Source organism: Typopeltis vanoorti, chromosome 24, assembly GCF_054136105.1.
Source record: "Typopeltis vanoorti isolate ZY-2024b chromosome 24, IOZ_Tvanoo_1.0, whole genome shotgun sequence".
Classification (NCBI taxonomy): domain Eukaryota; kingdom Metazoa; phylum Arthropoda; class Arachnida; order Uropygi; family Thelyphonidae; genus Typopeltis; species Typopeltis vanoorti.
The window spans coordinates 85604903-85628746 of record NC_143572.1 but is presented as its reverse complement, the minus strand read 5'-3'; the positions used below and the strand labels follow the sequence as shown (position 1 = coordinate 85628746).

The 23844-nt window shown below is 37.8% G+C and overlaps 1 protein-coding gene across 2 annotated transcripts in view; it reads left to right on the top strand.

Moving 5' to 3' along the window:
* The window catches only part of Mo25 (calcium binding protein Mo25), a 322108-nt gene that overhangs the window by 233525 nt on the left and 64739 nt on the right, over positions 1-23844 (top strand). For both annotated transcript variants that reach the window (XM_090413554.1, XM_090413553.1), the window contains exon 6: positions 14863-14988. In XM_090413554.1, coding sequence (XP_090269680.1) covers positions 14863-14988 — 126 coding nt within the window. The remainder of the gene's footprint in view (positions 1-14862; positions 14989-23844) is intronic.

The following is a 23844-nucleotide window of genomic DNA, read 5'->3' as shown; positions in this document are numbered from 1 at the left end:
CTCACTCACTGTCATAGCACCCACAACAGACTCTGGTAGCTTATTCCACTCATTTACCACTCTAAAAGTAAAGAACCCAGCTCTAACACCCCTGCTAACCACACTTTTGCCCAGCTTCCATAGGTGTCCCCTAGTTCTCCCACCACCAGTCCTGATCTCAAAAATATCCTCTGAATTAATCCTATAGAATCCTTTTAGCAATTTGAATGTCTCAATCAATCATATCTCCCCTTTTCTGCCTATCAACTAGTTTCTGCAACCCACAAATCTTCAACCTGTTCTCATATGGTTCATTCCGTAGACCTGCTATCATCTTGGTCACTCGCCTCTGGATCCTCTCCACCTCCTCCCCATCAAGACGGAACCGAGGTGACCAAATCTGGGCACAGTAGTTGAGATGAGGTCTTATTAGGGCTCGGTACAGAGGTACAATAACTTGCTTGTCTCTGCTCGTCAAGGTATTTTTCAACAACCAAGTGAGTTGATGAGCTGATTTAGCTACTTTTTCAATGTGCCCCCTAAACTTCATCTCCTTATCCACCAACACTCCCAAGTCCCTGGCCTCATCAATCTCTTGGAGTACAGTTCCACCAATGTGGTATACTGCTGCCAATCTTTTCACCCCAAAATGCATAACCTTACATTTTGTCACATTAAATTGACATCCATTCTCCTTAGCCCAGAACTCCAATCTATCTGAGTCATCCTGCAAGACTTTGACATCTTCTGCATTCACTATCGCCCTACCCAACTTTGCATCATCAGCGAACAAATGAACTGTTCCACTTAGATCTTTCCCTATATCATTAATGAACAGATTAAACAGCAGCGGTCCAAGAACAGAACTCTGCGGCACACCACTAGTCACAGGCCGTCTTTTGGACTCTACTACTGAATAAACTACTCTTTGATATCTCTCCTTCAACCACCCACCTATCCATCTCACCAACCCTATATCCATTCCCATATGTTGTAGTTTACAGATTAGAATTCCATGTGGTATCCTGTCTAACGCTTTTGCCAGGTCCAGCAGTATCACTGTAAACCCATTTCCCTTATCCAGTTCAGCCGTCACCTTGTTATAAAACTTGAGCAAGTGAGTCTTGAGTCTTACTTCTGCTCAGTCTCATACCTCTTTCTTCCAGAACTTTCCTCCATCTTTCCAGTTTAGCTACCACTTCTTCTCTTGATTCTGCACACACAGCATGATGTCATCTGCATACAACCTTGTCCAAGGCACATCTTCCTTGGACAATGTTTAATATCGTACCTCCTCCATCACAATATTAAACAGAAATGGACTTAATGACCCTTGATGCAAGCCACCTGTCACTTGAAAACTTTTTGTCTCTCCCAGGCAGGTCTGAACTCTTGTCTTCACATTTCTGTACATCTCCTACACCAACCTGACTTATTTCTCCGATACCTTCTTCTCCCTCAGATACCTCCAGACTTCTTGCCTTGGCACACTATCGTATGCTTTCTCCAGATCAATAAACACCAGATGTAGCTACTATTGTTTCTCTAGAAACTTTTCTATCTGCTGTAATCTAAAGATAGCATCTGTTGTCAATCAACAGGCACGAAGCCAAATTGCTCCTTTGCAATCTCCACCTCCTTCCTCAGTTTTCCATCAAGAACCCTTTCTAGGATTTTCATTGTGTGGGACATCAACTTTTCAGCTAACATATCATTCATAATTCTTGCTGTCTGCTTCATCTCATCACTGTCATACCTGGGCAACACACTGACTACCTTTCCTATCACACTATTATATTTTATCTTAATTATATAGAGAAACCATGACTAAATTTAATACACGTGAACCATAGTAGTAGGTTTTTTATTATGTAAATATTTCGTCATAGGTATCTTAGGACATCATCAGTACAGTAGAACAATACTAGGAATGATACAAAGGATAGGGCTCGTACGTACAATGGAATCCAAATTGCATGCAGTGGCGCGTTTCGACCTGAACTTAAATTAAATTAAAATTAAATTACAATTAAGTTATTTTAACACAATTTTGTATGACAATTTCCCATACTTTAGGGATGGCAAGAACATCATTGCAGTTTAGATTTGGTCTGTGAAGTAGGGCTTCAGCACTTTCTTTATATAAGCGATCATATTTATATGAAGATATGTGTAGGAGTTTTGTCTTTTCCCAGTGGATCTTGTGGTTTGGGTTTTAAACTCCGTGTTGAGCGAGGCCTGATCTTTGCAGTTTAATGAGGCAGATATGGTCCTGATGTTCTGAAATGCATTTAAAAACTGATCTGCCTGTCTGTCCATAATAAGAGAGTTTACAGGAGCATTGGAACCTCGTATACACCAGGTAGTAGCACAGGTGAAAGTTTGTCTTCGGGCGAAGGTAACAAGTTATGGATCTGGTTGATGGGTTTGTAGGTGCAGCAAGATTGTATTTCTTCATAATTTTTGAGAGCCGTGTGGAGATGCCTTTGATATAAGGTATGGGAATCCTATGGGCTTGTTCTTATCTAGGTTGATGTGTGTGGAGAAGTTGCTGATCATGTTTTGAGATTGTATCCATTTAGAGTGGCTGTGTTTTTGATTATTTCCAATTCTTAAACGTGTGGACAGTCTTATGTGTTCGTCGAACATGTTGTTTATTATTTTAACGGTATATATTAGAACACAGAAACTAAGTAAATAATTAATTTATTAACTTATTGCTGATATTTCGCTGGTGTTATAATCAGCATCTTCAGAGCACAAAAACACTGTTTGTCACAATACGCGAGACTATAACAACATGGTGTACTTAAACAAAATTGTAGCAGCAACACAAAGACTAGAGTCCTGAATTTGGCGCCCTCTATCTGAAAAAAAAAAAATAACAGAGCTATCACATATTACTAGAGTCCTAGAAAAGTGCTAGTTTTTTCTTAATATGACTGTCTCCCAGATCTTCGGCAAGTTAATACAGCCATATTTGTTGAGATTTGGAGTGTGTTTTAGGGCTTCTGTCGCCTCTAAGAACAATGTCTCTGATTTATACGGGTTTGTGTGTAGTACTTTTGTGTTTTTCCAGTTGATCCTGTGTGCAGGGGTATCCGGAGCATGGTCTGCTAGGCCTGACTTCCCATAATGATAATTCTGGACGTATCTTTTATGTTCGCTGATGCGGATGTTCACAGTTCTTCCTGTTTGACCGTAGTAGGCTTGATTACATGAGCAGGGTACTTGGTAGACTCCTGGATGTGATAAAGGAGGAATGCTGTCCTTGGGTGAGCAGATGAGGGTAGCTAATTTGCTACATGGTCTGAATGTAGTGCGTAGTTTATGTTTATTGAGAATTCTTGAGATCTTTTCGGATGTGCCTTTAATGTAAGGGATGGTGACAGTTTTGTTGTAGTTCTCTGTGGTGGATTGGTGGAGGGGTTTCTTAAGAGTATTTAGTATTTTGTTTATTTTATGTGGATTGTAGCCGTTGGCCAAGAAGGTGTGGCGTTAGTGAGTCAGTTCAGCAGTAAGAGCCTTGTCATTGGAACAGATTGCTCTCGCTCTATGGGTTAGCATTTTTAATATGCCATATTGTTGAGAAGGATGATGGTGTGATTGTTTGTGTAAGTATCTACCTGTATGTGTGGGTTTTCTAAAAACTGAAAATGATAAGGAACCATCTGGGAGACGTGTGACAAGTGTATCCAGGAAGGGCAGACAGTTGTTGGATTCCAGTTCCATAGTAAAGTGGATTTTTGGATGTTGGCTATTTAAATGTGCTAAGAATGTTTTCAATGTCTCTGGGCCATGTGGCCAAATAGCAAGCACATCGTCAATATAGCGTAGCCAAAGTGTTGGTTTGAGAGTGGCTGTATTGATTGCTTGTTTTTCCAGGTGTTCTATGTAAAAGTTGGCTGGGGGGGGGGCATGGCTGTCCCATCTATTTGTTTGTATATTTTCCCTTTCCATGTGAAATATCCTGCATGTATTGTGAATTTGAATAGTTCAAATATATCAGGGGGGGGGGGAGTGTGACTTCAGTAGATTGAGGGTTTCTATTAGTGGTACATTTGTGAATAGTGAAGTGATGTCAAAGCTTACTATTAAGTCCGAGCTTTTTAGGGTAAGGTGTTGTAAGATGCTTTTTAGGTGTGCTGAATTTTTGACAAAGGAGGGAGAATTGTTTGTGAGAGTGGCTAATAGCTTCGCTAAATGTCTAGCCAGTTTGTATGTGGAACTATTTATACTGTCCACAATTGGGCGTAGGGGTGTGCCTTGCTTGTGAATTTTTGGTGCTCCATAGATCCTCGGTGTTTTAACATGGAAGGGCTTGAGTTTGTTAACTGTGTCTTTGGGCCAGGAAGTGACTTTTTTCAATAATTTCCGTGCCTTATTCTTTTCTGTGTTGGTGGGATTGCGATCTATAATTTTGTATGTTGACTGATCTTGTAATAGTGTGTGCATTTTGTTTTCATGTTCAGTTGTGTCCATCACCACGGTTGCATTTCCTTTGTCTGCTTTTGTTATGGTAATCTGGCTGTTGTTGTGTAGCTCTTTTATAGCAATGAATTCCTTATGTGGGATATTATTTTTGGGAGGCTTGGACTTGATTAGGATGTTGGCCACATCTAAACGTATGTTGTTAGCTATTGTTGGAGGCAGGTCGTATATTCCTCGTTCGATGGACGCCATTATTTCGGCTTTCGGAACTTGTTTGGAAGTTATGGCAAAATTGTGCCCTCAACTTAAAGCACTCGTGGCTTCTTTGCTTAAGGTGAGTGATGATAGATTCACGACGACGAGGTCTTGTTGTAATTGCAGTCGTTGTATGGTGTTCCGTTGTTGGAGATTTTCAAACTTATTTTGGTGCCGGTTTTTGACTCTGTCTAATTCTTTTTTGCCGTTGCGGCGGTGATGTTATCTGGGATCTGCCAAAGTTCCGTATTTAGAATATTATGCAGTGATTCTCGTAATGCGTTGATGGTTGAATTTGATTTTGCTAATTCCAGACGAGTGGCATTAATCTGTTCACGTAAAAGCGCTATACTTGCTCGTTTATAGATGCATTGGGCTTTGGCCAAGTGTAACTTGTTTTTGATTTTAAAACAGTTTGGTATTAATTTGGTGTCTCGGCACCTCTTTAAGAAGGCTAACCTGTTTAGTTGCCGCGCCAATTTCAACTTCCACTTACCATATTGTCATGTCTTGCGTGAAATTGGCACGGCAACTAAACAGGTTAGCCTTCTTAAAGAGGTGAGAAAAGATCTTAAGAATTCTCAATAAACATAAACTACACACTACATTCAGACCATGTAGCAAATTAGCTACCCTCATCCGCTCACCCCAAGGACAGCATTCCTCCTTTATCACATCCAGGAGTCTACCAAGTATCCTGCTCATGTAATCAAGCCTACTACGGTCAAACAGGAAGAACTGTGAACATCCACATCAGCGAACATAACAGATACGTCCGGAATTATCATTATGGGAAGTCGGGCCTAGCAGACCATGCTCCGGATACCCCTGCACACAGGATCAACTGGAAAAACACAAAAGTACTACACACAAACCCGTATAAATCAGAGACATTGTTCTTAGAGGCGACAGAAGCCCTAAAACACACTCCAAATCTCAACAAATATGGCTGTATTAACTTGCCGAAGATCTGGGAGACAGTCATATTAAGAAAAAACTAGCACTTTTCTAGGACTCTAGTAACATATGATAGCTTTTTTTTTTTTTTTTTTTCAGATAGAGGGCGCCAAAATCAGGACTGTAGTCTTTGTGTTGCTGCTACAATTTTGTTTAAGTACACCATGTTGTTTTAGTCTCGCGTATTGTGACAAACAGTGTTTTTGTGCTCTGAAGATGCTGGTTATAATACCAGCGAAATATCAGCATCAAGTTAATAAATTAATTATTTACTTAGTTTCTGTGTTCTATTATACCGTTAAAATAATAAACAACATATTTCCAATTCTTGTTGTAGAGAATCCTCGGAGGAGCAAAATCTGTGTGTTCTGGTTACCAATGATTTAATGATGCCAATTTTTTGAGAGGGATGGTGAGCAGAAGTATGGTGAATGTAGCGACTTGAAAATGTCTGCCTGCAATAGACAGAGGTGGAGATGGAACCATCTTCTTTTCTTTGGATGTGTAAATCCAGAAAGGGGATTCTTTTTCTAATGTAAATTTAATGCGTGGATGAAGAAGGTTGATTTTATCTAAAAACTAAAGTAGCTCTTGTTCGGAATGACTCCAGACTGCGAAGATATCGACATATCGAAGCCAGAATTTTGGTTTGGGTTTAAACGCAAGAATGTTTTCTTCAAGATATTCTATAAACAGGTCTGCCAAGTTGGGTGACAAGGGGTCCCCATTGCTGTTTTCTCCTCTTGCTTGTAGGTTTTTCCTTTCCATGTGAAGTAACCGGAAGTGATAACAAATTTGAAAAGTTCAACAATATCCGATGGAAATTTTTGATTTAACAGGTCTACAGTTTCTTTATGGGGGATATTGGTGAAGAGAGAGACGATGTCGAAGCTAATTAGCATGTCAGTTTTCAGCAGTTGAAAGTCTTTTATTTTGGCGTGAAATTCTGTGGAATTTTTTATTGACAAGGTTGAATGGCCTATGTGGGGACAGAGAAGGTTGGATAAGAATTTTGATAACTTGTAAGATGGGCTGCTAATTATCTATTACTCCGAGACCAAAATACTTATGCAAAACTTGACTATGATCCTACAAAAAGATAGCTGATGAAACTGAAGAAGTTACTCGATGAAACAAAGTCGTTAGATGAAGAGACTTCAAAAAAACTCAAGACATACCATGCTAGACCTCCTAGAATATACGGCTTACCCAAGCTTCACAAGAACAACGTCCCACTCAGACCTGTCGTTGATTCAATTAGCAGCCCGACTTACAAGTTATCAAAATTCTTATCCAACCTTCTCCGTCCCCACATAGGCCATTCAACCTCTTCAATAAAAAACTCCACAGAATTTCACGCCAAAATAAAAGACTTTCAACTGCTGAAAACTAACATGCTAATTATCTTCGACATCGTCTCTGTCTTCACCAATATCCTCCATAAAGAAACTGTAGACCTGTTAAATCAAAAATTTCCATTGGATATTGTTGAACTTTTCAAATTTGTTATCACTTCCGGTTACTTCACATGGAAAGGAAAAATCTACAAGCAAGAGGAACAGCAATGGGGACCCCTTGTCACCCAACTTGTCAGACCTGTTTATAGAACATCTTGAAGAAAACATTCTTGCGTTTAAACCCAAACCAAAACTCTGGCTTCGATATGTCGATGATATCTTTGCAGTCTGGAGTCATTCTGAACAAGAGCTACTTCAGTTTTTAGATAAAATCAACCTCCTTCATCCACACATCAAATTTACATTAGAAAAAGAATCCCCACAGTCCCCTTTCTGGATTTACACATCCAAAGAAAAGAAGATGGTTCCATCTCCACCTCTGTCTATCGCAAGCCGACATTTTCTGGTCGCTACATTCACCATCCCTCTCAAAAATTTGGCATCATTAAATCATTGGTAATGAGTGCACACTGATTTTGTTCCTCCGAGGATTCTCTAAAACAAGAATTGGAAATAATCAAAAACACAGCCACTCTAAATGGATACAATCTCAAAACAACTCAAAAAATCATCAGCAACTTCTCCACACATCAACCTAGACAAGAACAAGCCCATAGGATTCCCATACCTTATATCAAAGGCATCTCCGCACGGCTCTCAAAAATTATGAAGAAATACAATCTTGCTGCCACCTACAAACCCATCAACCAGATCCACAACTTGTTACCTTCGCTCAAAGATAAACTTTCACCTATGCTACTACCTGGTGTATACAAGGTTCCATGCTCCTGTAAATTCTCTTATTATGGACAGACAGGCAGATCAGTTTTTAAACGCATTTCGGAACATCAGGACCATATCTACTTAATTAAACCGCAAAGATCAGGCCTTGCTCAACACGGAGCTTAAAACCAAACCACAAGATCCACTGGGAAAAGACAAAACTCCTACACATATCTTCACAGATCAAATCTAAACTGCAATGATGTTCTTGTCATTCCTAAAGTATGGGAAATTGTGTAAAAATAACTTAATTGTAATTTCATTTTAATTTAATTTAAGTTCAGGTCGCAACATGCCACTGCACGCAATTTGGATTCCATTGTACATACGTGCCCTATCCTTTGTGTCATTCCTAGTATTGTTCTACTGTGGTTCACATGTGTTAAATTTAGTCATTATATTTTATTCTTCTCAACAACCTCCTGATATCCAATCTTACATTCTTCTTGTTCCCAGTCAAGTCATTTGTTCCTACTACCACTACCAACTCCTTTGCTCACTTAGTCCTCATATCCAACACTTCGATGACTCTATTCATTTTAACTCTAAGAAAACAAAACTTATGCATCTTTTCCTTTACCACACCTCTAATAATCGAATCATCATACAACACGACGCACAGGTCTTTAATTACCATTTTCATACCAACATCATTTGTTTTTGTCTTCTTCACTCTTCCATACATATCTCCAATTCTCTTCATTTCACTCTGTGTCTGCCTCATCATCGCCAACTCAGCTTTCAAATCATGTGACCTTTTTTCCACTATCATTTGCTCTTGCTATTTTATTGCCCGTCACACACACACACTTGTTCTCTGTCAGTGCTGCGCTCCGCCTTACTGTTAACTGCACTCTGTTTTCAACGACTTGTTCTCTTTATTGTTAATTTCACTGTTTTTTAACATTGTATATTTATTTCCCACTTTATCGTCAATTGAACTTTTTTCTGCGCTATTATTTCCACACACACATTCTCGACAATTGCTCAATCTTCATCTGCCATGTTAGTTGATGCCATGTTCCCTGCTCCTATTTAAAATTGTTTAAATTCATATTTGATTCAATCCTCTTGGTCCATCACAATATTGCATTTCTTATATACCCACGCTCATTCTTTTCTCTTATTCAGCCTCTACATAATATTCATGACATCATCCCACGTATACATATTTACATTCACGGCACCATACCATTTATGAGAAATCCATACTGTCTGCTTTATTTCTGTTTCGCACAGACCTACGCAATGATTTGCTTTTCATTGCCATGTTGTTAGTGTGCTAAGTTTAACAATTTTGTAAACAAACTTAAACAAGTGTGGAACTTTTACTGCAACTGTTACACATAAACACATACTTATTTGCAATTAATTAGTGATAAACATTTTTTTCTGAAAGAGAGCCTTCTTTACACAAACCTTCCAACAAAACGTCGCCAATCTTTTATATCAATCAATTTTTTCGTTCACTTGTGCTGAAATTTCCATGGAATCTTAATTAACCAGTGAACTGTAGTATGAAGAAGAGGAGCTGCATCATCTTGACCATCTTTGTTTCTTGCAGAGTGCTCAAGTTCTTTCATTAATTGGATTCCCTGTTCCATCTTTTTCATGTTTAATATATATTTATTTGAATAAAATAGTAGATCAGTAATATTCCATCTGGAACCAGAGTTGTAACATGTTCAATATGTAGCTATAGAATAACATGTATACCTCAGTAAATAACTTTTTTATTATGCAAATATATTTTTTTTTAATTTAGAGATACCAAGAAATTATATACAGTGGTATCTCGTTAATCCAAACCTCTTTAGTCCGAACCCTCCAGTTATCCAAATTATGGTTTGAAAGAGAAAAAAAAAAGCTTTATTTATTATGTATTATTATTTTGTGTACTATTATTTTTATTTAATAATTATTATTTTAACTATTATTATTATTTATTTTATTATTATCACAATACAGTATTACTACGGTGATACACAAAAAGAGGATAATAAATTTAGTTTAATCCTTTATCCAAGTGTGAGCAAACAAAGTTTGCACCTGAAAGTATCTTCAGGACTGGGGTAAGGTAGTACAACACCGGGCAACTTGTTGCAAAGGTGGAGCAAGCTAACATCAGTCCTATCTCAGTATCTCCCATAATGCAAAACACATCTCCTTATGGATATGTATAATGTTATGCATTAAGGGAAGGGCCACTATCCAGACTAGTTTCAACCTTTATTGAGGTCTCTTCAGTGGGAGCCAGGCCCAGACATGGAGATACCAGGCAGAAGCAATGGCAGGTCATCTTTACCTATAGGAGTTGCCAAACAGTGTGCCACCTTTTTATTAAATTACTCTGGATTTAGAGAAAGATATTGAAAGTTCATTTTTCACTTGGTTAGACTATAATAAATTTAGTTTAATCCTTTATCCAAATGTGAGCAAACAAAGTTTACGCCTGAAAGTATCTTCAGGACTGGGGTAAGGTAGTACAACACCGGGCAACTCGTTGCAAAGGTGGAACAAGCTAACATCACTCCTATCTCGGTATCTCTCATAATGCACAACACATCTCCTTGTGGATATGTATGATGTTATGCATTAAGGGGAGGACCACTACCCAGACTAGTTTTGACCTTTATTGAGGTCTCTTCAGTGAGAGCCAGGCCCAAGTGGAAATACCAGGCAGCAGCATTAGCAAGGTCATCTCTACTTATAGGAGTTGCTAAACAGTGTGCCACCTTTTTATTAACTTACTCTGCATTTAGAGAAAGATGTTGAAAGTTTATTTTTCACTTGGTTAGACTATAATAAATTTAGTTTAATCCTTTATCCAAGTGTGAGCAGACAAAGTTTGCACCTAAAAGTATCTTCAGGACTGGGGTAAGGTGGTATAACACCGGGTAACTCATTGCAAAGGTGGAACAAGCTAACATCACTCCTATCTCGGTATCTCTCATAATGCACAACACATCTCCTTGTGGATATGTATGATGTTATGCATTAAGGGGAGGACCACTACCCAGACTAGTTTCGATCTTTAATGAGGTCTCATCAACGAGTTGCCCGGTGTTGTACTACCTTACCCCAGTCCTGAAGATACTTTCAGGTGCAAACTTTGTTTGCTCACACTTGGATAAAGGATTAAACTAAATTTATTATAGTCTAACCAAGTGAAAAATAAACTTTCAACATCTTTCTCTAAATCCAGAGTAATTTAATAAAAAGGTGGCACACCGTTTGGCAACTCCTATAGGTAAAGATGACCTGCCATTGCTTCTGTCTGGTATCTCCACGTCTGGGCTTGGCTCCCACTGAAGAGACTTCAGTAAAGGTCGAAACTAGTCTGGGTAGTGGCCTTCCCCTTAATGCATAACATTATACATATCCACAAGGAGATGTGTTGTGCATTATGGGAGATACTGAGATTGGAGTGATGATAACTTGCTCCACCTTTGCACCGGTGTTGTACTACCTTACCCCAGTCCTGAAGATACTTTTAGGTGCAAACTTTGTTTGCTCACACTTGGATAAAGGATTAAACTAAATTTATTATAGTCTAACCAAATGAAAAATAAACTTTCCACAAAAAGAGGAATTTCAAAACGTGCATAATTTGGTTAAAAATATAAATCCAGATGTTGAAATTTCACGAACAGATATTACAGAATGGATTACAGGTAGAACCGAAAGTGAATTTGAAGATGATGATGACAATAAAGAACTCAGATAAAATAAAGTAAAACATGAAGAAGCAGTTGACAGTTTTAATATGTGTATAGAATGGGCTAAGCAGAATGATACGCCATTACACAAAATTTTATTTCTAATGCTGCTCCGAGAAGAAGCATGCGAAAAAAGTTTAGTTTTTTTTCAGCAAAAGAAAATAAGTGATTTTTTTTACAAAGAAATAAAAAAAAACTTTTTTTGTGTTGTGAACAAGAAAGTGATATTTTTTACACAAATTAAGTTATGTACTTAACTATGCAATTTTATTAAATCAGAATCCTCAACAATACAGGTATATACAAACTAAATTTATTACTAAAATAAACTTGTGTACTGTATTATTTTTTAAGTTTTACATTAACAGTACAGTAGCTTTTTTTCTATCAGTTACCTCATTTATTTACAGAATTAAATTGTTGTACCATTAGAATCTGATTATTTTTGTCTTAAATGCTAGTTATTGTCTCTTGGGGGAAAATTCGCTAATCCGAACGAGCATGGTTTTTATTAGTTTGGATTAGCGAGATACCACTGTATTTGGTTTAATCCTTTATCCAAGTGTAAGCGAACAAAGTTCGTGCCTGAGGTATTTTCAGGACTAGGGCAACTCATATATAGAAGCTGATGACTTCACATCACTTGCCTTAGTATCCTATAATGCAAAGCACATACCCTTACAGGTATGTATAATGCTATGCATTATGAGAAGGGTCACTACCCAGACTGGTTTCAACCTTTATTAGGATCTCATGTGGGAGCCAGACCAGAGGTGATGCTAAGGTTGAAGTAATGCCAAAGTCATAATCACTAAGGAAAGTGATGTGAAGTCATCAGCTTCTATATACAAGTTGCCACAGTCCTGAAAATACTTCAGGTGCAAGCCTTGTTTTGCTTACACTTGGACAATGGATTATATAATTTTTGTATCTTTAATTTATAGTAGAACCAAATTGAAAAACTTCCAACAACTATCTCTAATCCATAGTGTTTTAATAATAAGGAGTGACACCTTTTGACTACTCGTATAAGAAGTTATGACTTCGGCATTACTTCAACCTTAGTATCTTGGAGGGTAATGGATAGCAGTGCTGTAACCAATGAAGTTCTAACTGAGGCTCGGCTATTGCTGTTACCTTCCTGCCATGATCAGAGCTTTAATAGCTGAATAACACCTTATCCCTACACTGTCCTCTACAGATAACGGGGAATATAAAAAGCATTCTTGCTTCGCCCCTTTAAGCCAGTCCTTATAAGGATAAGGACTTAGTATCACCTCTGGGTCCTGCTGATGAGACCTCAATAAAGGTCAAAACCGGTCTTGGTAGTGACCCTTCCCATAATGTATAGTATTATTTATATCTGTAATGATATGCATTATGGGATATTTAGGCAAGTGATGTGAAGTCATCAGCTTCTATATGCAAGTTGCCCCAGTCCTGAAAATACTTCAGGTTCAAACTTTGTTCGCTTACACTTGGATAAAGGATTAAACCAAGTATATAATTTCTTGGTACATTTAATTTATCCATACTAAGTTCTTTTTTTTTTCTTCAGCATTCTTTCTAAAATAAACCCTTTGGTGAAGTGCAAAACTAAGGTGAAGAAAAGAGTTCTGTTGTGTCATCAGCTAAAAATAATGATGATATACATTTAAGGCAATGGCTCGAGGCATTCAAGTGGTTGCATTACAAAGATGAAGTTTCATTCTGTAATGTGTAAAAAATATCCTGGGATTGTTGACTGAAACTCTAAATTACTACAAGGTTTATAAGGCTTTTTTTTTTTTTTAAAAAAAGTTGGGACATTTAGGTTTCATGGGTCTTCAATTTTTACAAAAATTTTCTTGGTTAGAAATCATCTGAGAAACATATCGTAGCCTTTCCAAAATGTTTGAATACCTGAAATGTCTTATTAATACAGCCTATTATAAAACTAAATTCAATAAGCTATATATGACCTCCAGAACTTATATGCCCAGTAGAAAAACAGTATCAAAATGACATGCAGTGTAAAGAATTTGTGTCAATTACTGCTGCTGATGTCGTTAATGAAATCAGTCTCCTTTAGTGAGTCTTCTTCACATATTCAAATAAGAAGAAACTCATCCATTATATGAGATGCATGCAAAAAAATTGGAAGAAGCATTTGTTTACAAAATTCCTCTCAAAAAGGTCCGCGCGGTTAGCCTAGTGGCTATGCGCTTCGCACCCATATGCCTGGGGAAGGAGTGGCCTAGGTTCGATTCCCGTCGGTGACGTGAGGAGCTGAAGGATCTTCCTCAGTCATAGCCAAGTTAGCCAGTCTTGGGCGTGGACAGCAGGGTTTTTTCTCCAGTTTATTCTGGGGTTTTTCATCCCGCAAAGCAGGCAAACTGGCCTTGAGAACTCAACATTACAGGCCATAGGATACACCGGGGCATAAGGCTGACCACCTTATCCTGTAAACGGAGTGAGGTCCGATGATCAAGGGACCCTCGACACCGCAAGGTAAAAGAGGGTATAAGGAAGATGAGATGAGATGAGAATTCCTCTCAAATTCAGCTGCAGTGTACTTTGATAGATGGTAGAGTGAACAAGTTCTTCAGCCTTGTCATGGAAAACTAGTAACTGGTTAGTAGGCAAGTGGAACAGAAGCAGCGTGTAACATGCTAATGGAGGAAGGAGAAACCAGTGAACTAGTGGCAAAATTAAAGAGTGACATACCAGATTTTACACTTTATATGTAAACACACACATACCTTTTACCACAATTTGAGTAACATATTTTTGTAACCAGTAGATTTAAGTGGTATTTCTGGTGCCCTAGACTGAAGCTATGGTTAACAATATATGGTTACATAATGCTATTTCAGTAGTCTATTTGCATGCTAATTAATGGTCAGTTAACTGACCCTCGAATGGGTTTGTTGTTTGAGGAGCATCATAGTTGGAATTATTTCTTGGTTGATATTGTTGTTGTTTGGGAGCAGTTATCACTTATTCTGAAGAAATCAAGTTTTCCTTCTTTGGAATAAGTTGAAATAATTCCCAGACAATTGATTTATAATATAAATAGCCAATACAACAATTAGAAACAAGTTTTGGTTGTCTCATCTTCAGTGTTTGTGCATTGTATACACACTCACATATAGCTTGGCATTGCACTTCTCCATAACCTAAAAGATGAAGACTTCATTCTAACGACTAATTCCAGAAAAACTGTATCTGGGATCAGGAGTTAGATATTTTTTTGTTACTTATTAAATATTTCATTAACATTAGAATTTTTTTTTTTTCAGGAACTGCTCACTCGTCATAAGATTTTGTGTGCAGAATTTTTAGAGAACAATTATGACAAAGTATTTAGTCATTATCAGCATCTTCTAAACTCAGAAAACTATGTAACAAGAAGGCAATCTCTAAAGGTAAAATATATTGCACAGCATTTTTTTTAAACTATAAATCACTTTAAATTGGTCTGTTTGAGTGAAAAATATTTTTTAAAAAAAAACAATGATTTTAAGTTGCACTGTCATGGAGGTATTGTTTAAATTTTAAAAAAATGCTAATAATTAGTTTGCTTTTTTGGTTTGCATAATTTCACTCTTGTTGATTTATTTTGTTGGACCAAACTTCTAGAAAAAACAAGAAAGGAGGTAAACCTAATGAAAACAGGATTTTTACAGCTTTCAATTATTACAACCAGACTGAAATGTTAGTTATTTTATTCTACTCATTATGTAATAATATGCACATTTAAATTTGCTTTTTGGCTGGATTGATTGTATCCAAAAGAAACAGATAAAGAAACAGCATTGCTTTTTTCATACTATTGAAGAAATTGCAAATCGCATATGTTTATGCCATATCAAAAGGTTAAAGGTTCATGTTAGAGCTGATAAAATGGGGAACAGTCAAACAGTTAATAGTTCTTTTCTATTTCTTACTGTGATCAGTTTTTGGAGAATATCTACTTCAAAGACCAGATTTCTTAGCCTGCTCAGTTTAATGCATGGCATAGCTTATGTAACTGTTGCTTATGTCACTGTTCATGCATGTCAACATAAATACTGCATGCTACATTGATTAACTAAATTTGTGTTATTATTTTTTCATTTCATGTTTAGTTCTACTTCTATATATAAAAAAATGCATATAAACAGACTTGATTTGATAATGGGTGCTGCTGTTGGATAACATTTGTGATATTTTACATTTCTCATCTTTCTAACAAATTCTGCCACGTCATTTGTGTGGCTTCACAGAGTTTGAAATCATCACATTATTTTGCAGAAAGCCTGTTATGGTATCAGCTGCTTTTCTTTAATTATCCTTAATGCAGCATTATTCATAATTTATTTTAACATTATTACAATACCACAAAAATAATTTATAAAAGGATATTTGTTAGCTGGTGTAACATTTTTACTTATCGTTATTTGTTATATATATTGTTCTCCACCTCTCTGTCTTATATCTTAGCTACCATATATAAGCTGGGTTGATCCCTAGGGATATTTCCTCTTCAGAAACTGGCAAATTTATATTTTAACTGCTCCAGCCAGCTTCCTTTAGCAAGAATATAATTCAGGCTCAGGAAAATATTCCTAGGTTTTTGGCATATATGTTAACCTAAATTCACACATGAGTATATAGATCTCGGTTCTTTGCAGTCGTGACTTAAGATCTAATTTCTATTGTATAATTTTCTAAACTCCTTCCTGCTATTTGGTTAGAATTTTATAAGTGGTAGGTTGACACCTCGAATTCAGGCAAGACTCAGATTCAAATAACAAAACATGTTTATTAATACTGAAAGACAGGTACATTAAATCTTGTATCAAGTTATCAAAACTTCTGAATTTCTAGCTAAGTTAATGTCTTATGCTTATCTATACAGACTGTTCAATACTAATCTGACCTGCTCACATAAACTGACATGCAAAATCATGTAATACAATGGATAATTTAAACAATGTTACACTCAAGTCAAGTTCCTTCATTCATATTTACTTTAAATAGATATATCTCAAATCATTTCTCTCTTAGTTAAGTTTACTCAATTAACAAAGGGTTTTCACTATTACAATCATATACACATTAGAGATTTATGATATACAATTCTTTGTCTAATAGAATTGGCTGTATTAATTACTCTATCCTATCATAGTTCTCTAAAATATCCTCAGTCTTGCTTTATCAAGACACAAATTCTACCTTCAAACAATCTCAAGATATAAAACAAAAGAATCTTTACTTTATTAAGTCCCTCCGAAGGTCTATTAGCTGCCACGTGTTGCTCGGGTCATCCTTCGTCTTGTGACTGAGTTGTTCCGTTCTCTGCTTACCGGACACAAATCAAGAAACACCTGTTGCTACGAGCCTTCTCTGCTCACTCGGGTGGGTCGTTCAGCGTTTGGCACCATTCTGCATGAGCTGTTGATTCTCATATGGATCTCCGCGGAATACTTCTCAGTGCAGGTCATGAATATGGCCAGCTGTCGTCGACATAGCACCCTCGGCTTGTCCTATCTCCGATCACTCGTCGAGAGTGCTCGATCTCCGAAGAAAACAGGAAAAAAAGCCCTGAGCTTGGTGCCTATTGCCTTAAATATTCTTTCTCAACACCCTGTTTTCTGTATTGTTTTTCACACAATCCATAGTTTACATCGCCCTTAGGTTGATCCCCTTGCTATTAGGTGTTGTTTTTTGAAGAAAAGCGCTTACGTCAGCCTTCCCCGTAAGCTACAGCCTTCGGTGTTATGACAGGTACTTGCGGCTTAGACGTGACCGTTGATCCTATTAGTCATTTCTTACCTAGCGACTTACGATTTTATGATAGCTTAGTAATACATAAATTAAGCCATCATTCCTTTACATGAAATTCTAATCTGACATTATTCTTGATTTTTAGCTTTCCGTTTTACAATAAATAAATTCCAATATATTACACATTCTGATATAAACTTTCACATACAATAATTTAGGTGTTTCTCATCTTCTACTGGTAAGCAGGTATTATGCAAATTTCTTTGTTATTTTGTAAAGCTTACATGTTAGATCCTGAATGAATAACTTGTCAAGAAGTTCTCCATTCAGTATCTAACACTGGCTTATATTTCACTGGATTTTAAACTAGCATCCTTAGGACAAAACAACATGTTTTACATGTGACAAATAAATGAAACAAATCAAATTGTAGCAGACAAAAGATCAAAAGTCTTACTTTGGCATCCTTTAATGTTGAGTAAAGGAAATATTACAGTTAAATAGGAATTAATCTTAAAATGAGTCTCCCTAATTTTTGGCTGGTTAATGCCACCTGCATAGCTGTGTGTAAAAATTAGGAGAATGCTTCATAGCCATTGCTTACTTTAAAAATAGTCTTTCTAACCTGTAATGACTTCTTTATATCACTTTGGTTTTCTTCCATCTAATACTGTGTGAAGGGATGCTCAAAGCATGGTCTTGACAGTTCTAACCTATCATAATAATGGTAGTAAATGTAGTTATTTTCTCCAAGGTGGATATTGACAGATCTTCCTGTCTGTCCATAGTAGGCTAAGTCACAGTTTCCTGTGACTGTGACTTTAGAAATAATAACAGAAATGACTCAATATCTTTTTCTATCACATCATCATCCAGCTCAGCAGTATGCAATTCCAAAAATACTTATGCACAAATAGCTAAAGCTGTTTGTTTCTAATGATGCAGATCTTTCCACAGAACTGAAATATTTTCTCCATACTTTCTTGATTAATGGCTACAGCTCCCACAAAAAATATAAAATACTACATGGACCTACCACTTCCCCTTTTCCAAATACATAAGAACAAAACACCACTATTGCTATTCCTTATATCTGAGGTACATCTGAAAAGATAGCAAAAGTATTAATAAACTATAACCTTCACACCACATTCAAATGGCCTCATAGCCTGAGTTGCTTCAACTGTAAATCTAAATAAATGAAACCGCATTCGAATTACACATTATTTTGCTTTCTGACTTTCTCTGTATTCTTTCTCTGCAGAAATCCAAATAGCATCTACATTCACTGCTGTCTACCTCCAAATGTCCAAATTACACACTTCACAATTCCTTTCTCCACAAGAATCTGTGGCTTGGTGAGATGATCAGACATTTCATGCCGGAGAGTGCCTAATTTAGAATCCCCTTTTGACTGCCTCTGCCTCAAGGTTTCCTTGGTCCATCTAGTCATATTCCTCTGCTACAATGCTGATAATTACTCAGACCATTTCATATTCTTCTTCATGAAACTCGACCACCTGCAATCAATCCATCCAAATAGTGAAGTCATCTTCCTAGGTGACCTCAACATCCGTAATCAATTGGTTCCCCTTTTCCAACTCCACTGACCTAACTGGATATGAGGTGGAAATTTTTGCCATGAGCAATGACCTAATGCAGATTGTTCACCTTCCTACATGAATTTCTGATAGCCCTATTCACTCACCAATATTCTGGATCTCTTTTGAACCAGTTATACTTCCCCTCTTGGCAACTCGGTGTGAAGGGATGCTCGGACCACAGTCTCATAGAAGTCTCCTCTCTCAGAATGCCCTTCCTAAAGTCACCCCAACCCAACCTCGCATCCTCTGGCACTTCAAATTTGGGCACCAAATAGGATGACCTCTGGAACTTCTGGCTCCTGAAGAAATTATCCTAACCAGCATGAAGACCTTCATCCCCCATTCTACCCAGAAACTTTGTGTGCTTTCCAAGCTTTGGTTCAACGGAAAATGTAAGAGTAGTGGAAGAAGCAAAACTCAGCGCACTGCGAGTGGCTTGCATTGCAAATTCCAGCTCCATACCATACTTATATCAAATCATGCAACAAATGCAAATCAGTCATCAGTAAATCTAAATCAGAAGATCTGGACTTCATAAAGGCAACAGCTTCCTTTTCCTCTTTGGTTGTTCACTGCATGTTATGGTGAATGGCACCCTCTCTTTGAGCTTTGCCACCAATTCAGGAGCACCTCAGGGCTCCATTCTCTCACTTCAAAGATATCACTACAAATCCTATATAGGATTTGCAGTGATAACTTTACTGATAAATAGCACTCTTCATTCACCCTAACCCTCTGACAAACCATGTAGTTCCCAGATAGCCTTACATCAATATCATCTGGAACCAGTGCCATAAACACTCCATACCATCCTACAGTTGGGGAAGGATAGCCTACTGACCTTCAGTGATGTCAAAACACAGTCTTGCCTTTTTTCTTGCAAAAGAGATCTCAGCTCACCTTTCATTCCTCAGTAATACAGACATCACCAGAGAGGATGAACTATCTCTCCTTGGACTGACATTTAACTCCAACTGCCCTTGACACAAACACATCAGTAACTTCCTCAGCTTCTAAAAGACTAGGCATCTTTTCTCAAGAAGTTATTTTACACCCACACAACTATTAATCCTATACAAATCCCAAATCTGCCCATCTGTAGAATACTGTTCACACATTTTGGGGAGCGATGCACCTGAAATCTCCATAAAAATTCTTTGAACGATTCAGCTCATAGATCCTTCCCTCACAGGCTCACTTCAGCCTCTATTTCACAGATGCAGTGTTTTAGCTCTGTGTCGCTTCTACAGGTACTTCCATGGTCACTGCTCCACTGAATTGGTAAACATCTATCTGTTAAGCCTGTTAAAACAAGACTGTCCAACATCCCTTTACAGTACAACAACCCATCAACCCTGCTTCTCGTCTTCCTCATTTATTCCATCTACCTCTGTCCTCTGGACCAGCCTTACCCAGGATGTGTTTCCCAACAATTTAAACCTACAGCTGTTTAAGAATGATCTCAATAGGTGTATTCTTTCTCAACTGTTATCTACACCTCACACACACAGCACTGAGTTATGAAACATTCCAGGTTTGTTAATAACATAAAAACTGGTGTACAGATAGTAGGAAGTAGTATTTCATCATAGCAGTTGAATACAGGTGGTTTTGCAACACGATGTGAACTCAATGCCTTTGAGAGAGGTGTCAACATGGGCTGTTACATTGGCATGTCTGTACGTGGCATTGCCACTCAACTGGAGCATCCAAAATTAATGGTTGGTGATGTGATCAAAAAATGGAGACGTTCTGGCATCACTAGTGTAGGAAAACACCCAGGGCAGCCCCTAAAAATGACTGACAGGGACAGGAGAGTGTTAAGATAGGTGGCATGCAAAAACAGACTACAATCGGCACAGACTATCTGTGATGATTTCCAGAGTACCAGTAACACCATGGTAAGTGTTAATACTGTATGAAGAGAACTCCATTTACTGGATTTCCATGGAGCAGCAGCAGCAGCACACAAGCTGAACATCACAACAACAAACAAGGTAGCTCGTCTGGCCTGGTGCAAAGAGGGTATGAACTGGACAAATGACCAGTGAAAAAATGGTACTCTGGAGCAATGAGTCAAGGTTCATCTGTTTCCAGTCTGATTGACAGGGAGTGGAGGCAGCCTGTTGATCGCTTGTTACCACTGTGTGTTGTACCAACAGTAAAGTTTGGTGGTGGAGTAATGGTGTGGGGTGCATTCAGCTGGTTTGGAGCGGGACCACTGGTTGTTGTCCATGGTTCCATGAAGGCAGCTCAGAACCTTGATATCCTGGATAATCAGGTGCTGCCTACACTGTGGAGTTTTTATGTTATTAACAAACCTGGAATGTTTCATAACTCAGTGCTGTGTGTGAGGTGCCGATAAGAGTTGAGAAAGAAAAAACCTGTTGAGATTCTTCTTAAAGAACTGTAGGTTTAAATTGTTGGGAAACACATCTTGGGGAAGGCCGGTCTCCAGAGGACTGAGGTAGATGGAATCTCCAGCCAAAAGACTGTGGGTTCAAACCCTTCCATGGGCATGGATGTTTGTGATTGTATGTGGAAATACTAGTAGTAGTGGTGGTGGTGGTCAGCAGTAGATGGTGTTGGTTTAGTTATAGTCATTTGTGTAGTTGTGGTGGATTGAGAGTTGTTGATGAGTCTTTGGACTCCCTGGAGGTGTGAAATAATAATAATAATAATAAATGAGGAAGATGAGAAGCAGGTTTGATGGGTTTCCAGTTGTACTGTAAAGGGTTGTTGGGGAAGCTGCTACTCTTGTTTTAACAGGCTTAACAAGCTTAACATAACTGAGAGAACAGACCCGTGATACTATCAAGACAATTCCCTGTGCCACATAGCTGCAGCTGTTATGGAAAATTGTGTGAAAAGATGGGCGTTAAATGACTGCCCTGGCCTGTGCAGAGTCCTGATCTCAACCCTATCGAACACCTGTGGGACAAATTGAAGTGACAATTTTAGGTCCAGAGCAGCACATTCTCAATGCTGCTTTGCTGGAGGAATGGAGAAAAGTTCCACCTGATGTCTGCTGTACATTGGTGGAAAGCCTCCCTCAAAGGGCTCAGGAAGTGATCAAAACCAAAAGTGGACATACCTGATATTAGGGTTTGCTTGCTGTTATCAATTGTAAATTGCTAAAGTGTCCAGACAATTATTGATAGATTGTGTATGTGTGTGTGTGTGTGCGTGTGTTTGAGGACTGTATGTCTCTTGTGTTTTTTTGACAAAGGCATCAGAAAATTACTAAATAACTTGAATACTAAAAAACCTCCTAGTGGCATCTCTCGATTTCTCAAACATTATTCTCCAGAGCTAACACCAATCTGCTCTTCTCTATAATTTATCATGCCTATCTGGTATTTGGTACTTAATTCCAATGCATGTAATTAAGTCTCATATCTATCCTATTCCAAAAAAGGTTGATAAAAGTCTACCGTCAAACTAACCAGCAATTGTCATCACCTCTACTACTTTGAGGGCCACCAGTTAATTAGCGACCATGAGTATGGATTACACCATTCAAGATCCACAGCCAGCGTTTTAGCTTACATCAGCAGTCACTGGATATTTGCAGTGGAAAGGTTCAGAGAAACTTGTGCTATTGCTTTTGACATTTTCAGAGCTTTTGATCATGTGTGGCATCGAGGCCTATTAAATAAACTACTATCCTTTGCTCTACCTACCACCATCTGTAATTAGGTTACCAACTCCCTCCCTGGTCATTTACTGTGTGTCATGGTTGATGGCTCCATCTCTTTGAGCTTCACCAGCAATGCAAAAGTACCTCAGGTCTCTGTCCTATCCTCTTTCTGACTTCCATAAATGACCTACACTCATTCAAATGGAGGATGAATGGAGCATACTACTGACAGTAGTATGTTCCATTCATCCTGCTATTTGAAAAACCATGCACTGATCATCTAGAACTAATGCTTTAAACACTGACCTATATATTATTCTTCAGTGTGGTACGGACAATCTGGTCATGTTCATTTTCGTAGAAAGGCTTATACGTTGGTTGCATATGATTACTAAATAACTTAAGGAATTTACAACGTATACTGGAACATAAATTAAAATAAACTTTAATATATACTTTCTATATTTTGGCAGCATCACTTCCATCTTCATGGGAACATAAGATTAAGACACATGCACGCAGTTACTAAAAACAGCAAATGAGTTTTTGGTGCCTGTGTGCACGTGCCTTAATCTTATGTTCCCATGAAGATGGCAATGTGATGTTGCCAAAATATAGGAAGTATATATTAAAGTTTATTTTAATTTATATTCCAGTATACGTTGTGAATTCCTTAAGTTATTTAGTAGGTCGTGTTCATTTTCACCAAAACTCAGCTTGTCTCTGCTCTTGCAAAAGAAAGCTCTCATTCTCTTTCCCTCAATAACACACAAATAACCAAATAAGATCAGATTCTCTATGCTTGGACTAACATTCACCTCTAGTCTCCTCTGGCACAAACACATCACACGAATAGTTCCTTAGCATCTAAAAAATTAGACATTCTGTTTTGCTCGAGATGCTGTTTTACACACAGCCAACTCTTAACTATGTACAAATCCCAAATCCCGCCAGGTTTAGAATACTGCTCACATATTTGGGGTGCTATTCAGAGAGAGCAATTTGGTTCATAGACTATCTCTCTCTCTCTCTCTCCTACAGATTTACTTCAACCTCTATCTTTCAGCTCTGTCTGTTCTACAGGAGCAGAATAACCACCGGCCATTATGGATCAAATATGCATCATCATACGCTTCGTATCCATCATATATTTCAATGTAATATCAATGGTATTACCATTTTAATATGCACTTCGCATCTATGGTAACTTGGACGTATATATACGTCTTAGCCGGTAGCGTGGTTAAGATATTCTACAGGAGCAGATT